Raw genomic sequence first — 18,341 nt, forward strand, 5'->3', positions numbered from 1 at the left:
ATTGACCTTCCTCAGTAATTTATGTAGATATTAAATAAGAGGTGGGAAAGTGTCAACCTGTGTGGCATTCTGTAGTGGAGGGCTTGATTTCCCCTCCTCTCCCCCATTACTCTTGATTGGATCCACCTGCTTTGGAAGGAGGAGAATCTCTGAGAACAATCGTTCCCCACCCCACCCCAAGTTCCAGCCTTTGCACATGTCCAGAAGGTATTGAAAACTGCTAAAGGGTATTTTTTTAGTGATTTAGCACCAAAACCCTAACTCTAGACCAGACATGTCAAACTCGCGACGTCACGTGACATTGCGCAACGTATCAGGAGAGTTTTGCCATTGCAGGCAATAGAGTAAGTGCCGCTTCTGGATGACGTGTCTGGCCCATGGGCCGGCAGTTTGACACTCCTGCTCTAGACTAAAATTAGATGTGCTTGTTAAGATTTTGAGAAATAAGCCCATGAAAGTAAAGTAAAGTAAAGCTGCTTGGAAGTTTTGAAGAGAAATTAAATAATGAGTTCAGAGCTTTAGCCAAGGTCATTTCGTCTCCTTCCCTAATGCTACCATTAATTGAATGTAAGGCTGTTTTGCAATTGGTTACAGTTGGTGGACATGATTCTAACAAAAATTGGATCTCAAAAATGTAATTACTTCCCATCACTGCTTACTTACACACTAGTACATAATTAATACCAAGTAAGTCTGGACTTTCTTTAAACAAAATAGCCAGTCTCTCAGTGAGAGCTAGGTTTTGTTGATATTGTTTCAATAGGTACCTAGTTATTATAAATACTGATCTTTTTTAAAAAAACAAGCTTAAGATCTGTTGGAGTGGGTGAGTAGTAGGACTGTTTCCTTCCATGAAAAAAGTCATTAGATAATTGTAACAAAGCTGAAGACAGTCATCCTGCTTCCTATAGACACCTCTATTGTTTTGAGTAGTGCCACAGGTATTTAGAAGAGGTTAGATCGTTTTTCTAGGACTGATGTGGTAATGAGGCAATGATTTTTTTTGTATATTTTTTAGCTCACAGTAAATGAAGCAGCTGCTCAGTTATGTGTCAAGGATAATGCACTGTTAACCCGGAGGGATGAACTTTTTGCTCTGGCACGGCAGATCTCTCGAGAAGTTACATACAAGTACACTTACCGGACTACCAAGTAAGCTACATTCAAAAAAAAAAACTTAACTTGAATTGGGTATATTATGAAGTATTAAAAATCAGTTTGCAATCTTTCTGCCCTGTGGTCAGTTTATGGTCTCACAGGCTCAATACAAATGTATGAACCAGATGGGAGGTGTGAATGCTGGTGCATTCTTACACGTTTGACACCATTCTGTGTCATAACTCGGCCTTTTTTGAGCAGAGAGGATTGGACAAGTTAACTGTAGACAATTGCATCGTACTTCTCTGTTGGGAACATGGAAACATTCACATATCCACAGCACTTTTTTAAAAAAAATCAATGTTGTGGAGAGTTGCATTTTTTTTTCATCAGAAGACTACTTGGGTGTTCTCAGAGAGGGTAAAAATCTTTCTCATCCGTCATACGTTTAGTGAGTATTGTTTATAGGAACCCACTTTGTTTCCCCTTGCCATAGATGGTGCAATCCAGTGCTAGTGAACCCTATGTCTTGAACCATGTACTGCAGTGAGCAGAATGGCTTTGAAGGACAGGCAGAGGACTTCCTACCAAGACAGTGGTCAGATAAGAAACCTGAGTCCAGAGAAAATGGACCTGAGAAAATGTTTCAGACAAGACCCTCTCTAGTCTGGTCTACCTTGAAGGTTAACATCAACCTTGCAAGTCTCGATATGCTTCCCATCCTTCCCTTTATCTTCATAAGAACTAGGGGGAGTTTTGTCTGAGATGTTTCCTCAAGTTACCATTCTTCACCAGACTCAGGTTTCTTTTATCTGGCCATTGTCTTGGTAGCAGCTCTTCCTCTTGTCCCAAGGCCAGTCCCTCTGCCCTCTACATGTACATTGCCTGACTGTGAAGCTGCCTTAAAATTAAGAGTCTCAGATTGAGACAGTATAACAGTTTTGCAAATGAACAGACAAACATATGAATAAATTAAATGAAGATAAATTCAGAGAAGAGTAATTTCCAAGGCAGGTGTTTTGCAAATGTTTTTCGGAACATAGTGTATGCATTCCAGTTTTTAAAAAAATGTATTTTCATCTCCTAGGTCTAAATGTGGAGAAAGGGATGAACTGTCACCAAAGAGAATTAAGATAGAGGTATTGTACTTTTAACTTGTTCTGTCTAGTTGTGGCTGCTAAAACTGACTTTTGCAAGAGGAAACAAACAAATGCACAACAATCAAACAGGTCATTTTACCAAGAGACCTGTTTCCCTAAAATATTCCAATCCCATTTTCCCAAGGCTGGCTTCTACAGATAGTTATTATCATCACAAATAATGGGAACAGGTTTGTGGAATGCGTTGGAGAAAAAAATAAATTATGATAGTCTGTTTATAAAAATGAATTTGTAAACTTTGTAGAGTTGACACTATTTTTGCCTTAAAAGGTAGTGTAAGATATTTAAAATGAAAATAAATTCAAGTCACTTCTCAATAATTTTACAAAACAGTGGTAGTTTAAAATGGCTCTTGACTGCTTTTATGATAATTGTCAGTTCGGTGTAATGGTTAAAGTGCTGGCCTAGTAACCAGGAGAATGTAAGTTGTAGTCCCGCCTCAGGCATGAAAGCCAGCTAGGTGACTCTGGGCTAGTCACTCACTCTCTCTCAACTCATCTCACACCACAGGGTTGTTGTTGTGGGGAAAATAGGAGGAGGAAGGAGTGTTATACAGTATATGTTCATCGCCTTGAATTATTTATAAAAATAATAAAGGCAGGATCAAATTTTTTTAAAAAAAAACTCCAAAAAATGCCCATACAAATTATTCTTTCTCTTCTGTTTGTAATCCTAGAAGCTGGTCCTTTGTTACATATACAAACAGAGTCTGGAAAAAGAAAAATTGAGAACCCTTCTGCCCTATGGCTAAACTGAGTCTTCAAGCAAAACAGTAGTTTTTTTTCCCTTGACAAAATGTATTCGACACATTATTTGAGGGAAGACTTGAGAGAAAACATCAATTCATTGATCTTATATCCAACCTTTTATTTTGTACAACTCAGGGTGGCATATATAATGCTCCCGCCTTCTGTTTTCCACTCAACAACTTTGTGAGGTGGGTTAGACCCAGAGAGAATGATCAGTTCAAAGTCATCCAGCCACAGTTTCCAGTTAAGCTTTAATTAATGGCAAATAAGTTAGATTTGTGACTTACCAGTATGTATGAACAGGACTGTTGAGCTAAATTGGCTTTCTCCCATGTAGACAATCCCAATTTCATGGGACTGCAATTGCAATTGAGTTGAAGTATTGCTCTATAATCTTATGGCATAAATGGAATTAGGGTGGTTTATTTTTCCAATGTAAACAAAAACCTTGTTTCTGTTCAGGTAATTCAAGGAACTATATTTCCTCATTCAGATCGTCTGCATTTTAGGAAATATTTTAGACTACTTGGGAGAGAGTATTCCCTTAATCACTAAAGAAATATTTTTCTCTCTTTGGGACATTGGGAAGCCAAAGGAGCTTTTGTCAGTATTTCTTTAAGATTTAGTTTTAAATAACACTGTTGATGTTAAATTCTAGAAACTGGAGCGCATAAATATAGAGAAGGTTCTTTTATTTTCAGTGAAGCTTCAAAATATAAGACTTGTCCCTTTCTAATATCAAGTGATATGGACTATATCAAGATACATGGTGAACATGTCAAGGTAGTGGCTTTGATTATTGAACTGTCCCTTTTTTGATGTGTATCCCGTGCACATCAATTAAACAAACAAACAAACAAAAATAAAATAGCCCACAACTAGACAAACTGCTGATCTTGTAAGGTTTTTTTTAATACAGTAATTTCTATTAGCAGCTACTTTTTTTGTTGAGTTGGTTTTAATTATTTATCAAATTTATGTAGGGTTTATGAATTAAATTTAACTTACGAATTATGAATTTGGGTGCATTTGGTATTCTTTTGACCCTCCTGCACTTTGCTGTATTGCGGACTGATCTTGAAAATCCATGACATTGTTTTGCTTATAATATGAAGAGGGATATACATGTTCTGGGAATGAATATATTCTAATTAAAAATAATAGGAAATAGGTTCAGCATTTTTTGTTCTGTTTTTGCTTTTTAGGAAGGTATATTTTTAATTTGATAGCTTTGCTCTGAGTGGATTTTAAAAAATGGGCTAAAAGAAGGAGTTGAGGTAAAGAGAAATATATAGTTAAAACTTAGTTATTTCTGTCAAACTAATAATGATTTTTTTAAACAATATCAGAACCGGAAGGGATCTTGGAGATCTTTTAGTCCAAGCCCCTGCCCATAGCAAGAGATCCTATTATCATTCTGGACAAAAGGCTGCCCAGTCTCTTCTTGAAAAGTCTGTCCAGTCTTCAGTGATGGAGCGCTCACAACTTCCAGAGGCAAGCTGTTCCACTGATTGTTCTCATTTTGAAAGTTTTCTTCATTTTTGTACTCACTTTAAAGACTTAATCCAATCTTGCACTGAATAGAAAGTCTTAAATATAAGATTTATCTATCTAAGCCAGGGGTGTCAAACTCAATTTCACTGAGGGCCGCATCAGCATTGCGGTTGCCCTCAGGGGACCGGGTGGGTGTGGCCTGGGTGGGCATGGCCTACTGGGTGGGCGTGGCTAGAGCGCGTATGGCTTACTGGGTGGGCGTGGCCAGCTCTACATCGTTCGCATCAAGGGTACCTATGGGGGCCTGGGCAGGAGTGGGACAGATCTGAGGGTCTCTGGCAGGAGGAGGGTCTCTGGGCCAGGGCCAAGGCAGTGGGGGCCGTTCCCTCACTGTTTCCAGGATGGCTTCGCGGGCCGCATGAAACCACTTCGCCGGCCGGATCTGGCCCCGGGCCTTGTGTTTGACATGTCTGATCTAAGCAAAGTATTCGGTAGTGCTATGTACCACATTTCTTTCCAAATATATTTCCAGTGTTCCTTTTTTTGTATATTTTTTACAGTCACAAATAACGCATGTTGCCAGTCACATCAGTATATCGTCTCACATATATTCGATTTCAGTTTTGCTGGATGCATTTTGAGTCATGTTTTTAACAGCTTATAATTATTTATACAAGCTTGAAGTAGATCCAAGTAGACATGCTTCAGTTTTTCAGGCTTCTGGATGCCTGGCAGCTGGCCACATGTGTTAATTTAGATACATCCCCCCCATCCCCTCCCCTCCTGTATTTGAATTTTGCAGGGTTAAATATAATGCTTTAAATGCATTTTTTTGTTATTGCTAAAATTATTAATATAAGGATTGAAACTGGTAAGGCGGGAATCGCTAATTCTCAGGCCAGGGAGAATTGCTACAGAAACATAAAATAAATACTGATAGTTTTCAACTTGCAGTAGGTCACTTAATAACTGTTCAAAGTTATGAGAGATCCCCCCAGAGCTCCTTACAACCCTTTTTAGCAATATGATGGCTGCACATAGACACACCAACACTGCAGTTAATTGCATTTTGGATGTTTGGCAACTCGCTCATCTTCACAGACATTTGTAGGGTCCCTGCAGTTACATGACTGCAAGTTGCAACACTTTTTGCTAGTCTCCAGCAAAAAAACACCTATTAATTGTTGATCAAGTAACAACCGATTCCATCTTTCCCCCAATCCGCCCCCACCCTCCCCACGTGTCCTTGATTTTAATCTTTGGTTTTAATTTATTCAGGTTTTAATGTAGATGTATTTTTTATGTTTGTCAGCTGCCCAGAGTTATCTTATGGTAAGATGGGCGGCTAAGAAATTTTTATCAATAAATATATTGGGGGAAATGGATTTGCATAATGCCTGTGGCATTCACTTAAGTTTAAAGTAGGATATCAGATGAAATATGGAAAAAAATTAATTTGTCAGATCTTCCAGAGATTTTGACTTCAGGTCTGCTCAGATATCAGTGAAATATGGGTGGGAAGGGAAGTCACCAGGAATATCATTGCCCTTTTCAATTGCTTCCTCCCACTGGTTAGAAGTTGAGCCTACATATCTGTTGGAGAAAAGTTACAGCAGTGTGCACAAATCCTGTATTTATATTAAGAATTTGGCCAATTTGCACCAGTGCCATGTTAAACTTTCCCTGTCCTGTTGCAAATGTCGCACACACATACACATACACATACACACACAGAGATGGGTTGCTAGTTAAGAATAGCAATTTACTCAAGGCTGAGTAGATAAGTGGCAGACAAGGGGAACAAAATGTATACATCAAAACAGAGTTTTGGGGAAAGAAAGCTTCCCTGGATAGTTTTGCTTTCAACAAGAACAGGCAGACATGAAGTCAAGATTGTCACCCAGTCTGAGAATGAGAGTTTCAGGGTTTGTAAATGGAATTCACAGGAATGACATGCCAGAACAGGAGATCAAACAGTTGTTTCCAACAGAGAAATGTGGATTAAGGCTGCCTCTTAAATCAGTCTGCAACCAGCTGACTTTCATAAGGTTAGTTACTCCTTGCTTGACAAAAAGCCTCATTGAATATTTTTGTTCTGCTCTCCACTCTGTCACTGAGTTCCAGGGCTTAGGGCAGGGGTCTTCAAACTTGGCCCTTTTATGACTTGTGGACTTCAACTCCCAGAATTCCTCAGTCAGGCACCCTGGCTGAGGAATTCTGGGAGTTAAAGTCACAAGTCATAAAAGGGCCAAGTTTGAAGAGCCCTGGCTTAGGGATTGTGTCTCATCATTTGAGTACTCCAGCTATTCTGATACTGCCGGTGTTTGAGCAGGCTCAAACAGAGACAGGCTTGTGTCTCCTAAAGTTGATCATCCACAGGTTTAGCTGGAGCAGCTTCTTAAGAGTCTATTTCCTGGATCATGACTTTCCTTTTCTAAACTATCAATTAAACCACATTTTTTTGGAGAAATGCAGAAAGTAAGAAAGATGACCTTGATGTAACTAAGCAAGCTCTGCTACTAAAGCAGTGGGGTGGGGGAAAACATGTCTTAAATCCACAACAGATGGATAATAGTGTAATGAGGAGGCGCAGTACAATAAGATTTAACAAATTGTTTTAACCTGTGGAATTAATTTCCTGGATCCAGACCACCTAGTAGAGCTGACAGAAAGGGGTACATTTTGAAAGAAGACACCCCATATGCTCCAGATTGGCTAATTGATAAAAAAAAGTTTGTCCCTACTTCCAGGAGTTCAAAGAAATTAAATGGAACCCAGCTATGCAGAGTCTTATGTATTTTCTTATGAAAATACAACTGTGAGTCAAAATAGAATGGGGCACCTTTCACTAAATCTAACACAATCAAACATGCTTTCTTCTCTTATCTAAACTCCTCTTTGGGTTTGAAACTACTCTGAAGTTTTCCCTCTTACCCTCATCAGCAATTGTCAGGAATCCCGACAAATTTATTTAGCTTTTCTTTGTCATTTTTCAATAGTCTTTGGAGTGGATAGTCTTCATATTCACAATCTGGATACTTGTGGGATAATACAACATTTGAATTGACATGCAAACCACACAGCTGGTAGGGCTTTAGGTTTATCACACTGCAGTAAAATATGAATCCTACTTTCAGTGTGAAATATATGGGCTATTTATTTGTTCATTAAATTATGTTGTCCGTCTCCCTTGCAAAGCGATTTCAGAGGGTTTACAGTGTGTTTGGTTGGAGAAGGAGACACGAAGACTTGGCCTCCCATAAATTTTTCTCTTTGTCCCTAACCACTGCTTCTGCCTTGTTGTTGTTTTTTTTAAGAGACAAGTAGTCCATTATTACTGTCCTCATTAGGAATCTCTAACCCTGGTTTTGGGGCTCTTGCAATGGGTGCCGAAGGCATGCATATTTATCTAATTAAATCTCAAGGAATATTACAATCTGATTCATACAAGGAAGGGCATGTGTACTATATTGGATTGCTTTATATATTGGGTGGCTTTTGTTAAGAAATGTTTAGGTATATGGAAATTGTTGTGTACATAGTTGAGGTAATTTGACAGCTCGGCCACTGGCAACAGCAGGTGGCGCCAGCGTGCGCTCGGATTGGCTGACCAACATTCGGCGGGATATTCCAACGTGGCGATTGGTCAAGAGCACACCGGCTAGAGTATTTAAGGGGCTCCAAAAGGGCTCTGTCTTTGTCTTGTTCAGAACTGAAATAAAGCTGAGTTACTGAGTTCTCCGTTGTCAGCTGTTCCCTCACGGTCCAGACCACACTACATTACAGTGGCAACGCTGAGCTGAAGCACTAGCTGAGTCACTGAGGAAGGTGGAAAGAGAAAACTCTTGCAGGAAAAAAATTCCTTCCCGCTGAAGCAGTATCCAGGACTGGGACAGCATGACACAACTCGGGCACATCCGCAAGTTCGATATCCGCTACCCTGATCACTGGGAGTCGCATATTGGTCAGATCGAAGGCTACCTCCTGGTAAACCAAATAACAGAAGACCGCTTGAAGGCGGCGGCTTTGCTGTGCCTCAGCGGTCTGGCCGTTTACGATATAGCAGTCGGATTGTGTAACCCAGATCCTGTCACAACCTTATCATTATAATAATAATAATAATACGCTGACCTCGCCGACAAACTGAGCCAACATTTCATGCCAAAGAGTTCTGAGCTTTTCTGGTGGCTACAGTTCATCGACTGAATTTGTCGTGGCGGTACGACAAGCCGCTCGCATGTGTAAATTTCCCAATCTGGAAGACCGGATTCGAGATTGAATCGCTTCGGATTGAGTGATGAGCGGCTTCAGCAAAAGATAATCGCCAAGCCAACTCTGAGCCTGTCAGAAGTCATTGATGAAATAATGGCCCAGGAGGCAATCAACCGAAAGAATACACTCCGACCCGGCAACAACTCCTGTGGATCTGTCCACCAGGAGAGTGTTGCGGACGGCGGGGGCAAAGAACCTGAAAATGAAGCGGAAATCAATGCCTTACTACAAGGGCATGAGAAATTCAAAGTCCGACGCGACAACGGTGTGAACCAAAAGAAACCGGGGGCAGCCAAGAAAAGCTCAAGATACCCGAGCTACAGTTCCAGAGACAACGACCAAAGATGTGCCAGCTGCGGCGGCAGTCACCCAAGGGCATCCTGCCGGTTCCGCAGCGCGAAGTGCCGGTTTTGCGGTAAAACCGGGCACATTCGAGCCGTCTGCCGCGACCGCAACAACCTGAACGAACTTGACTCATCGCCAGCAGGTACAGATAACCCGCCATTCCCCGGCAGTGAGCCCCCAGGGACCCTGTCACAAACAATTGTAGAAAGTATGGAAGTGGCGTGCCAGTCAACAATCCACCAGCTGCTTAAGCCAAAAATCAAAATTAAGATCCGTTTGCAAGGAATTCCTTGCAAAATGGAAGTGGATTCGGGTTCATCTGTCTCAATAATATCTTATGAGACATATTTATTGATTTGTGGCCAGAGCAGGCGGCAGATTCCCTTGGAACCAACCCAAATTAAATTAGCGGATTTCCAACACGCCCCAATTAAAATGAAGGGACAGTCCACAGTATTAGTAGGTTATAAGGGGTTCCTGGGTCACTTAGATGTATTAGTAACGGAGGGCAAGAGGACTAATTTGGTAGGGCTGGACTGGTTCGATGCCCTGGGCACTTGGCTTGGGGGAGTTAATACCATCCAGTCCGGAAGCCTCGAATCTGCCTGCAAAAAATTTGCAGACGTGTTCGATGGCAAACTGGGAAAATAAATGCGGGCCCCCATTAAGTTAAAATTAGGACCCGATGTCCTGCCGGTAAGAATCAAGGCCAGAAGGGTTCTGTTCACTCTCAAACACAAAATTGAGAGCGAACTAGAAAAACTAGTGAAACAGGGAATCTTGGAGCCCGTGGAGAGGGGAGACTGGGAAACCCCCATTGTCACCTCTATTAAACCAAATGGGGAAATAAGAATATGCGCAGATTATAAGGCCACAGTAAACTGGGCCTTAAATCCGCATGCTTACCCGGTCCCATCGGTGAAAGACGTCCTCTCGGCAATACAGTCAGGCGCCATCTTTGCAAAGCTCGACTTGGCGCAGGCGTACCAGCAAATTCCGGTTGCCCGTGAAACAGCTGACATTCAAACTATAGTGACACACAGAGGAGCCTTCAGAGTGAACCGCTTACAGTTTGGCATCTCCGTAGCTCCTGGGATATTCCAAGAGGTAATGGAAAGGATGTTGAAGGGTATTCCTGGAGTGTGTCCGTATTTTGATGACATTTTAATTGCTGGGGAGTCAGAGGAAGTTTTAGCAGATAGGCTGCAGGCTGTATCAAGTAGATTCCGTGCTGCTGGCCTCAAACTTAAGAAGGAAAAATGCAGTATTGGAGTGGTTTCCACGGAGTTCCTTGGATTCAGGGTAGATGCACAGGGCATCCACCCCACCGACTCCAAGGTAAGAGCAATTAAGATGGCTCCTACTCCTAAAAACAAGGCAGAACTGCAGGCTTTTTTAGGGCTGCTTAACTTTTATCATTGATTTTTGCCCCACAAGGCAACATTGCAGAGCCATTACATAGGTTACTGGACAAGAAAACCCCTTGGAAGTGGTCCACTATACATGACAAAAGTTTTAAGAGCCTTAAGCAATTGCTGTCCAGCAATTCAGCAGTAACTCATTTCATTGAGAAGAAGCCCATCTGTTTAGCATGTGATGCCTCTCCTTATGGTGTGGGTTCAGTACTAAGTTATTTAGAGGAAAATGGAGAACAAAAGCCAATTGCTTTCTATTCCAAGACACTCTCAAAAGCTGAAAGGAATTACGCCCAGATTGATAAAGAGGCCTTGGCCCTAGTTGCAGGTGTAAAGAAATTCCATGATTACCTATATGGTAGAGAGTTCACCATCTTTACTGATCACAAGCCCTTGTTAGGATTATTTACAACAGACAAAGCAACACCATAAATTCTGTCTCCCAGGATTTTAAGATGGTCCGTGTTTCTCTCTGCCTATACATATAGATTGGTATACAAACCAGGGAAGGAAATGTGCCATGCAGATGGGTTAAGCAGATTGCCTCTAGCGGTAGGTGAGCCAGACCCGGCACCGGCAGGTCATATCTTAAGAGCCTTGGTGGAGCAGTGGGCTGATGCCTCCTTAAGTAACACCAGCTGCCTGCAATTAGTGCAGGTTCGCATCCCACCAGGCTCAAGGTTGACTCAGCCTTCTATCCTTCCGAGGTAGGTAAAATGAGGACCCAGATTGTTGGGGGCAATAAGCTGACTTTGTAATAATGCCGCTTGGGGTGTGTCTGAAAGCCCTAACAAGCAGGCATATACATAGAATGAAGGCTACTGCTAAGCTTGTAAGCTGCCCTGAGTCTTCGGAGAAGGGCGGGATATAAATGTAATAAAAATAAAATAAATAAATAAATAAATATGTTAGCCATCCAGGAACTCCCTGACTGTCCTCTCCAAGCTAAAGACATTGCTGTCAGTACAGCAGCAGATAAAGTCCTAAGCAGGGTGTTAGCTTGGGTAGCATCTGGGTGGCAGGAGAAGAGCCTGGGATCTGAGTTCCAGGCGTACTTCACGAGAAGGCACGAACTGTCTTCCCATAAAGACTGCCTGTTATGGGGAAGCAGGGTCATGATCCCTGACAAACTAAGGAACAGAATCCTGGAAGCACTACACGAAGGGCACCCTGGCGTCGTGAGGATGAAGGCGTTGGCACGAAGTTATTTGTGGTGGCCAGGCCTGGACAAAGCAATAGAGGAACAAATTGTGGGTTGCTACCAGTGTCAGAGATCCCAGCCAGAACAACCACATGCTCCTGTGCATAAATGGGAGTCAACACACAGTCCATGGTCTAGGGTACACATAGATTATGCGGGGCCTTTCCTAGGTCAGCTATTCCTAGTTGTAGTAGACAGTTATTCGAAATGGTTGGAGGTGGTTCCAGTTAAGAGCATGACCACAGCCAAAACTGTACAGGTGCTAAGGGGGCTCTTTGCTACGCATGGTCTACTGGATGTGATTGTTGTTGTTGTTAGTTGCGAAGTCGTGTCCGACCCATCGCGACCCTATGGACAATGTTCCTCCAGGCCTTCCTGTCCTCTACCATCTTCTGGAGTCCATTTAAGCTCACACCTACTGCTTCAGTGACTCCATCCAGCCACCTCATTCTCTGTCGTCCCCTTCTTCTATTGCCCTCAATCTTTCCCAGCATTAGGCTCTTCTCCAGTGAATGTGATGTGATGTGATAGTCTCTGACAATGGCCCACAATTCAAATCTGCTGATTTCCAGGCTTTCACCAGGGCCAACCTGATTAGGTACGTCACGTCCGCCCCCTTCCACCCGTCGACCAATGGCCTTGCAGAAAGAATGGTGAGAACAACTAAGGACACCTTGAGACACATCATCACCGGTGATTGGCACCAACGGTTGGCCCAATTCTTGCTAGCACAACACTCCACACCATGCACAGCCACTGGCAAGAGCCCTGCTGAGCTGTGTTGGGGCCGGCGTCTCATTACAAAGTTGGACAGACTGCACCCGGATAGAGTGGCTGCTGAGGCAGAGCAGCCCACCCCCACTAGGGAGTTTGATATTGGCGAACTCGTGTGGGCCAGGAACTATGGCTCTCGGGACATGTGAGCTCAAGGGGTGGTGGTTGATAAAACTGGACCATTATCATACATTATAGAGGGGTAAGGGGGCCGCCAGGTCAGAAGGCACATCGACCAACTAAGGAAGCGGGCCCTGGAAAACCAGCATTGTGAGCAAGCCCTAGCCCACCAATCACCACCATTGCCCCTGGTTGCTCCAACACCACTAAGAGCCCCTGATGTTTATCTTCCTGCTCCTCAAACTTTGGCAAGTAGGCAGAAGAGGCAAGAGGCCATTACGGACAAGGAACCAGTCACAGAGACACTGGGCCAGGGTGGACAACCTTTGAACCTAGCTCACGAGGACAGTGGGGGTAGAAGATCAGGGCCTGTCGCCTGCCAGGTATGAGTAGCCTGTAAGGCGTTCGTGCAGGACTCACAAAGCACCGGCATATCTGGAGGACTATGTAAGGTCATGAGGTCAAGGGGTGGAAGGCGATCAAGAAGTCACACACACTTCAGCTGTGTCAAGTTATTATTATGTTTATTGTTCTTATATTGGGGGAAGGGGTGTTGTGTACATAGTTGAGGTAATTTGACAGCTCGGCCACTGGCAACAGCAGGTGGTGCCGGCGTGCGCTCGGATTGGCTGACCAGCATTCGGCGGGATATTCCAACGTGGCGATTGGTCAAGAGCGCACTGGCTAGAGTATTTAAGGGGCTCCAAAAGGGCTCTGTCTTTGTCTTGTTCGGAACTGAAATAAAACTGAGTTACTGAGTTCTCCGTTGTCAGCTGTTCCCTCACGGTCCAGACCACACTACATTACAGAAATGTTATTCGGATCAGGAATGAGTCTCTCAATTTCATCCAATTTATGAAACTTTATTTTACTATTTCTCATTAATTCTAAGCTGATCTGCACTAAACAAGTTTGGGCACTCCTTGTGTGTCTTTGTGACTACAAGCTAGGCTAAGTTAAAGAAATATGCCTTTTTCCTGCCCATACTGGTCTATTGGGATATCCTCTTTTCTTGAAAGAAATTCAAATGGATCCAGCTAAAGTGCAGTCTCCTCTCTTTTGGGAGGACTTTCCTCTCCACCCATGCGCTGCAAATGACTTCCCAAGCTTTGCCATTTTTAATAGTAAATCTATATCTACTTTTGCTGCACTGACAACATCATGCATTCTTCTTACTAAGAAAGAGATGCACAATTGCCATTTCTTCTACTTTTTAAATCTAAATTTTATTAAAAGTTTTACAAGGAGCATAAAAAATTAGCACAAACTAATGAAGAAAGAGAAAAGAAAACGCAGAGTCACAGAACCAAAAGAAATAGGAAGAAGCTTCTGATTTCTTCTGCAACAAATATAGTACAATTACTCTATGTAAAGCTCACATTTTCTATTCTTTTTTTTTTCTAATCCTCAAAATCACAAATCGTGAGTGCATTTTTTTTGGGTTCACGCATAAAGTCTACAAGGGTTTTCCAGTCAGGCATAAATATAGATTAATTTAGCTGTCTCTGCAAGTTCTATCGTCTTCACTAATTATTCTTCCATTGTTGGTATTGTTTAACCTTTCTACATTTGAGCATTCATCAATCTCACTATGATTATCATATATAAAAACTTAAGTTCCCTAACTTTTTTCTACTATAATCCCAAGAGAAAAATCTCTGGTTTCAGTTGAATTTTAACCTTCAAAATAGTCTGGATTAATGTTTGTATTTGTATCCAATTTTTTTTAGCTTTTTTGCATGTGCACCAAACATGGTGAAATGTCCCTTCATGTTGTTTACATTTCCAGCAATGATTCAAAATATTTTTATATATTCTAGACAGATTTTCTGGTGACAAATACCAACATTTCAGTCCTTCCAACCACATATTTTTCCATCAATCCATTTGTACATTATAGCCAAAGATTTTAGTCCATTTTATTGTACATTCGTTCACTACTTCTTCTGTCCCATATTTCAAAAAAGTATACAATTTAGCAACAACGGGATTGTTGTTAGTTGTTGGCTATATTTATTCCATACTCTTAAACATAGCTGTCTAATATAAAGATGTTTAAAGTCTACGTTCACCTTAGCTTTTGATTAGCAGTGGTTAAAACCAAGTGGCTTATTTTCTGTTTTTAAGGAGAAACACACACACACCACCAAGAAAGAAAGAAAGAAAGAAAGAAAAAGAAAGAGAGAAAGAAAAAGGACACATTTCTCACTGAGAACTAGTAACCTGGGCATTTCAGCCTGTTCAATGGGAAAATGTACCATTCTGTGGCAGGTGTCTTTTTAAACATTTATATTCTGGGAAGTATATATAGCTGCTTGATATGTGCTGAGCTATTTTTCTCTGCCTTTAGGAAATGTATTCTTTAAGAAAGAAGTGTGAAACTCAGAATCTAGGCTCTGACCACTTCTGATTCTGCTCTCTGTTTTTCCACCTTGCTGGGTGTAAAATGTTGCCGTTTTGATCTTGCTGTGGCATTTTAATACCTCTTGGGAAGAATGCCTGAGGCACAATGTGAAATTATTTTTCACTATAATAACCCACATGTATACACATAACACACACAGTTCAAGAGTGAGGTGCCTTAACAGAACTGTGTAGGCAAGCCTCCCAATGCTGAACTTCAGCCAGCCACCAATATAAATCTGGCAAAGGTTCAATAAATGCAGTGGGAGCTCACCAATTATGTCCAATTACGCCTGAAAGGCTCTCCTACTTCCTGCTTGCGATGCCTCTCTTTTTGTTGGTTGGGAAGGGTGGGTAGGGAGGTGTGGGGTGTAGGAGGAAGGCACACAGGGAGAGAAGAGGGGGTGGGAATCTGGTAAAACAACAAACCCTGGGTGCAGAGCGGGTGGATGAAGGAATGCAAGGAAGGAGAGTCAGGCTGAATGAGTGGGGAATCACTGTCAGGGCTTGCATTCCACACAAAAGCTGTCCCTTTTCTTCCAAACAGCTACTTTGTCAAGGGTCGGGGGGGGGGGGCTGCTTGTCTTTTGGAGGGGTCCCCTATTCTTGCCACACATGGAACAGGGAACACCTCCCACAATGTCCTCGCCTGTATGCAGGCTGTTGGGGTGGGGACTTTCGGATAAAGCAGAGGGAGTTATTGGCCGTGCAATGAAGGCAGGCTTATTTTTGTGTATCTGCTGTGTGGGGAGAGGTTTCCTTTCCAAATTTAGCGTTGGCAGCTGGGAAGAAGTGGAAAGGTGTGTGTGTGCGCCCGCGTGCCCGTGTGTAAGCATGCTTTGAGAAGGTGGGGAATTCTGCATGCTTGCCCTCCTATGGACTAGCAGTACAAAGGCTTTGTGAAAACAGCTAGCTGAGGCGGAGCGGGCGGGGGGGGGGGAGAGTCTGATGCAAAGTTCAGTGCTTGAAAAGCTCAGTGGGAATAAGAGGCCTACAGGGAGATGGAGAAGTGGGGTGGGGGAGCAGGAGAGAAGTTCAGCATTAATGTCAACTTTAGATGGGGTGGGAGAGAAAGGAAGAAAGGAAGGTATGAGCCTGCCCACGCCACTGTCAAGCGAGGTTGCAAAGGGAGAGTGTGGGATTTCTTTTGCTCACTGAAGATTTTTTTTTTTAAAAAAGCAACAACCCAGAAGCCCTGCAATCTGGTGTGTATGTGTAGCAGGAGTAGGGTAAGCGGAGGGGGAAGAAAAAATGCCTGTGGAACTGAGAACATCTGCTCTAAGAAATCGCTGTTAGAACAGCCAAGTTGGAAGGAAGTAGGGGCACGTGTGCGCATTTTCACAGGCCAGACCATAAGCCCCAACAAGGAGAAAGGTTCATGGGCAGGTCTTAAATTGTGATGCACATGTACAAAACAAACAAAGCTATATTTATATTTTAGTGCCATTAGCCATTTGCCGTGAATGGTCACCATTTCTGTTGGATGGGAGCAATTTGAAACAGAAAGACAAACGGACATAGCATTCATGACAACCTCTGCTTGAGGCATGTGATATTTTGAACAGAAAAAAAAATGCAGTGAAGTTCACAGATGAATTGTGATCTAAAAAGTTTAGGAAAATAGTTGAGAGCCGGATTGCTATGTAGTCCACATTTTACAATGATGCCTGTAATTATTTGATGTTAAAGTTATGCTGGTCTTTTATTTATTTTTTAATCATCCTTCATTTAATTAAGAGGGAAAATCACAGTGGCCTCTTTGAATTAAGTTGGACCAAAAAAGAATTTTAAGAGCCAAATTAGAAACTTAATTTTCAGGTAATTGGTTTAGATCAGTGTGCAAACTGCACAATAACTCCTTTCACACCCTTTTAGGGTTGAGGGGTTAGGGACGGGGTTTGAAACATTGCTTTAGTTATAAGGTTTTTGAACCTGATTCAGTGAGTGTGGAATAGAGTCTTAACAATTTTTCTTCTGTACCACTTCAAGGATTTGCAGGGATGTTATCTATTTTTAGTTCTAACAATTTTCTATATTTTTTTCCCCTCTGCCCTCCAAAATAGACCTCCTCTTTGGCAATTTACACCTCCTACCAAAGCACCTGGCTGTTTTTTCTTCACAAGTCCATTTCCTGCTTTTGACTCTGTTCCAGTTGCTCTGTGCATTGTTTGGTTTGGACCCTTCTTTGAAGTTTCATCGTCTCCAGGCTCTTGGCCATCTGTGGTGCCTTTCAAGGCTTCAGTTCATTCTATAGACCAATCCTTCTTCATAGATATATATATATATTTATTTATTTACACTGACTTGTCTCCAAAGGCGGAACGCCTGCAGTCCTCCTAGCTGAGAACATATTGGGTGTTATACCAGTTGGTGTCAATGGCATCATCACCACGAGTGCAATACTACAAGAGATAATCAGCCTGCTATTCACTTGAGAGTCCTGCTTGGTGTCCGTTTGAAGAGACTCATTATTGCTGTTTCAAGGTCCTTCTTGAAATTCCAACAATCAGATCAATTTATTGAAAGGCTGCTTGGCTTGGTAGAAGAAGAAGCCGCAGGTTTTTCTTTCCTCCCCTCTAGGCTCTTACTAGATTACTTACAGCCCTGAAGAAAGAGTTTTTAGTTCTTTCCCTTTTGCTTTTAGCTTATTGCTATGCTTGGTTCACCTTTTGTAGCTTCCTGGGTGTTTTCAGAAATCTGCCCTGCTCTTTCTGCATTGTTCAGGTGTAAATGTATGTCTGTGGGGCTATTGTGTGCCTCTCAAAAAGGTTAAGGAGAAAGAGATAGAAGACATCTCATTATTTTAACCTTTGCAACAAACAACTTGCTAGGATTGCCAGTCGTAGTCTTTTTCTCTCTCTGTCTCCCTCCCTCTCTGCTCCCTCCATCTTGTAAACTTTATAACTCAGATGATCTTATGTTTTTATTGCTTGGTATTAGCTTCTTTGAAAATAGTCCATAATTTGCGAGGCTCTTTTTTTTTTAGAGTCATACTGTGTATCTAAATTGAATCTTTTAAATTTGTGTTTATAATCGTTTGGATTTTGCAAAAAAAAAAACTGCAAATGCAGATGCTATAACAGTCTAGTTTAATGAAAAAAAGAACTAAGGGTGATATAATAGCAGTGTTCTAATATCTAAGGGGCTGCCACAAATGTGTGTGTGTGTGTGTGTGTGTGTGTGTGTGTGTGTGTGTGTGTGTTGGCCTATTTTCCAAAGCACCAGAAGACAAGGCAAGAAACAATAGATGGAAACTAATCTAGGAGAGAACTAACCAAGAACTAAGGAGAAATTTCCTGATACAACAATT

The 18,341-nt window shown here is 42.1% G+C and overlaps 1 protein-coding gene across 1 annotated transcript in view; it reads left to right on the forward strand.

Moving 5' to 3' along the window:
* Nucleotides 1-18,341, forward strand: part of NAB1 (NGFI-A binding protein 1) — a 68,007-nt gene that overhangs the window by 24,454 nt on the left and 25,212 nt on the right. Inside the window, exons 3-4 of the mRNA XM_083349685.1 lie at nt 1,019-1,152; nt 2,186-2,237. Coding sequence (XP_083205811.1) covers nt 1,019-1,152; nt 2,186-2,237 — 186 coding nt within the window. The remainder of the gene's footprint in view (nt 1-1,018; nt 1,153-2,185; nt 2,238-18,341) is intronic.

The sequence above is a fragment of the Vipera ursinii genome (assembly GCF_947247035.1).
Source record: "Vipera ursinii genome assembly, chromosome: 1".
NCBI classification, from domain to species: domain Eukaryota; kingdom Metazoa; phylum Chordata; class Lepidosauria; order Squamata; family Viperidae; genus Vipera; species Vipera ursinii.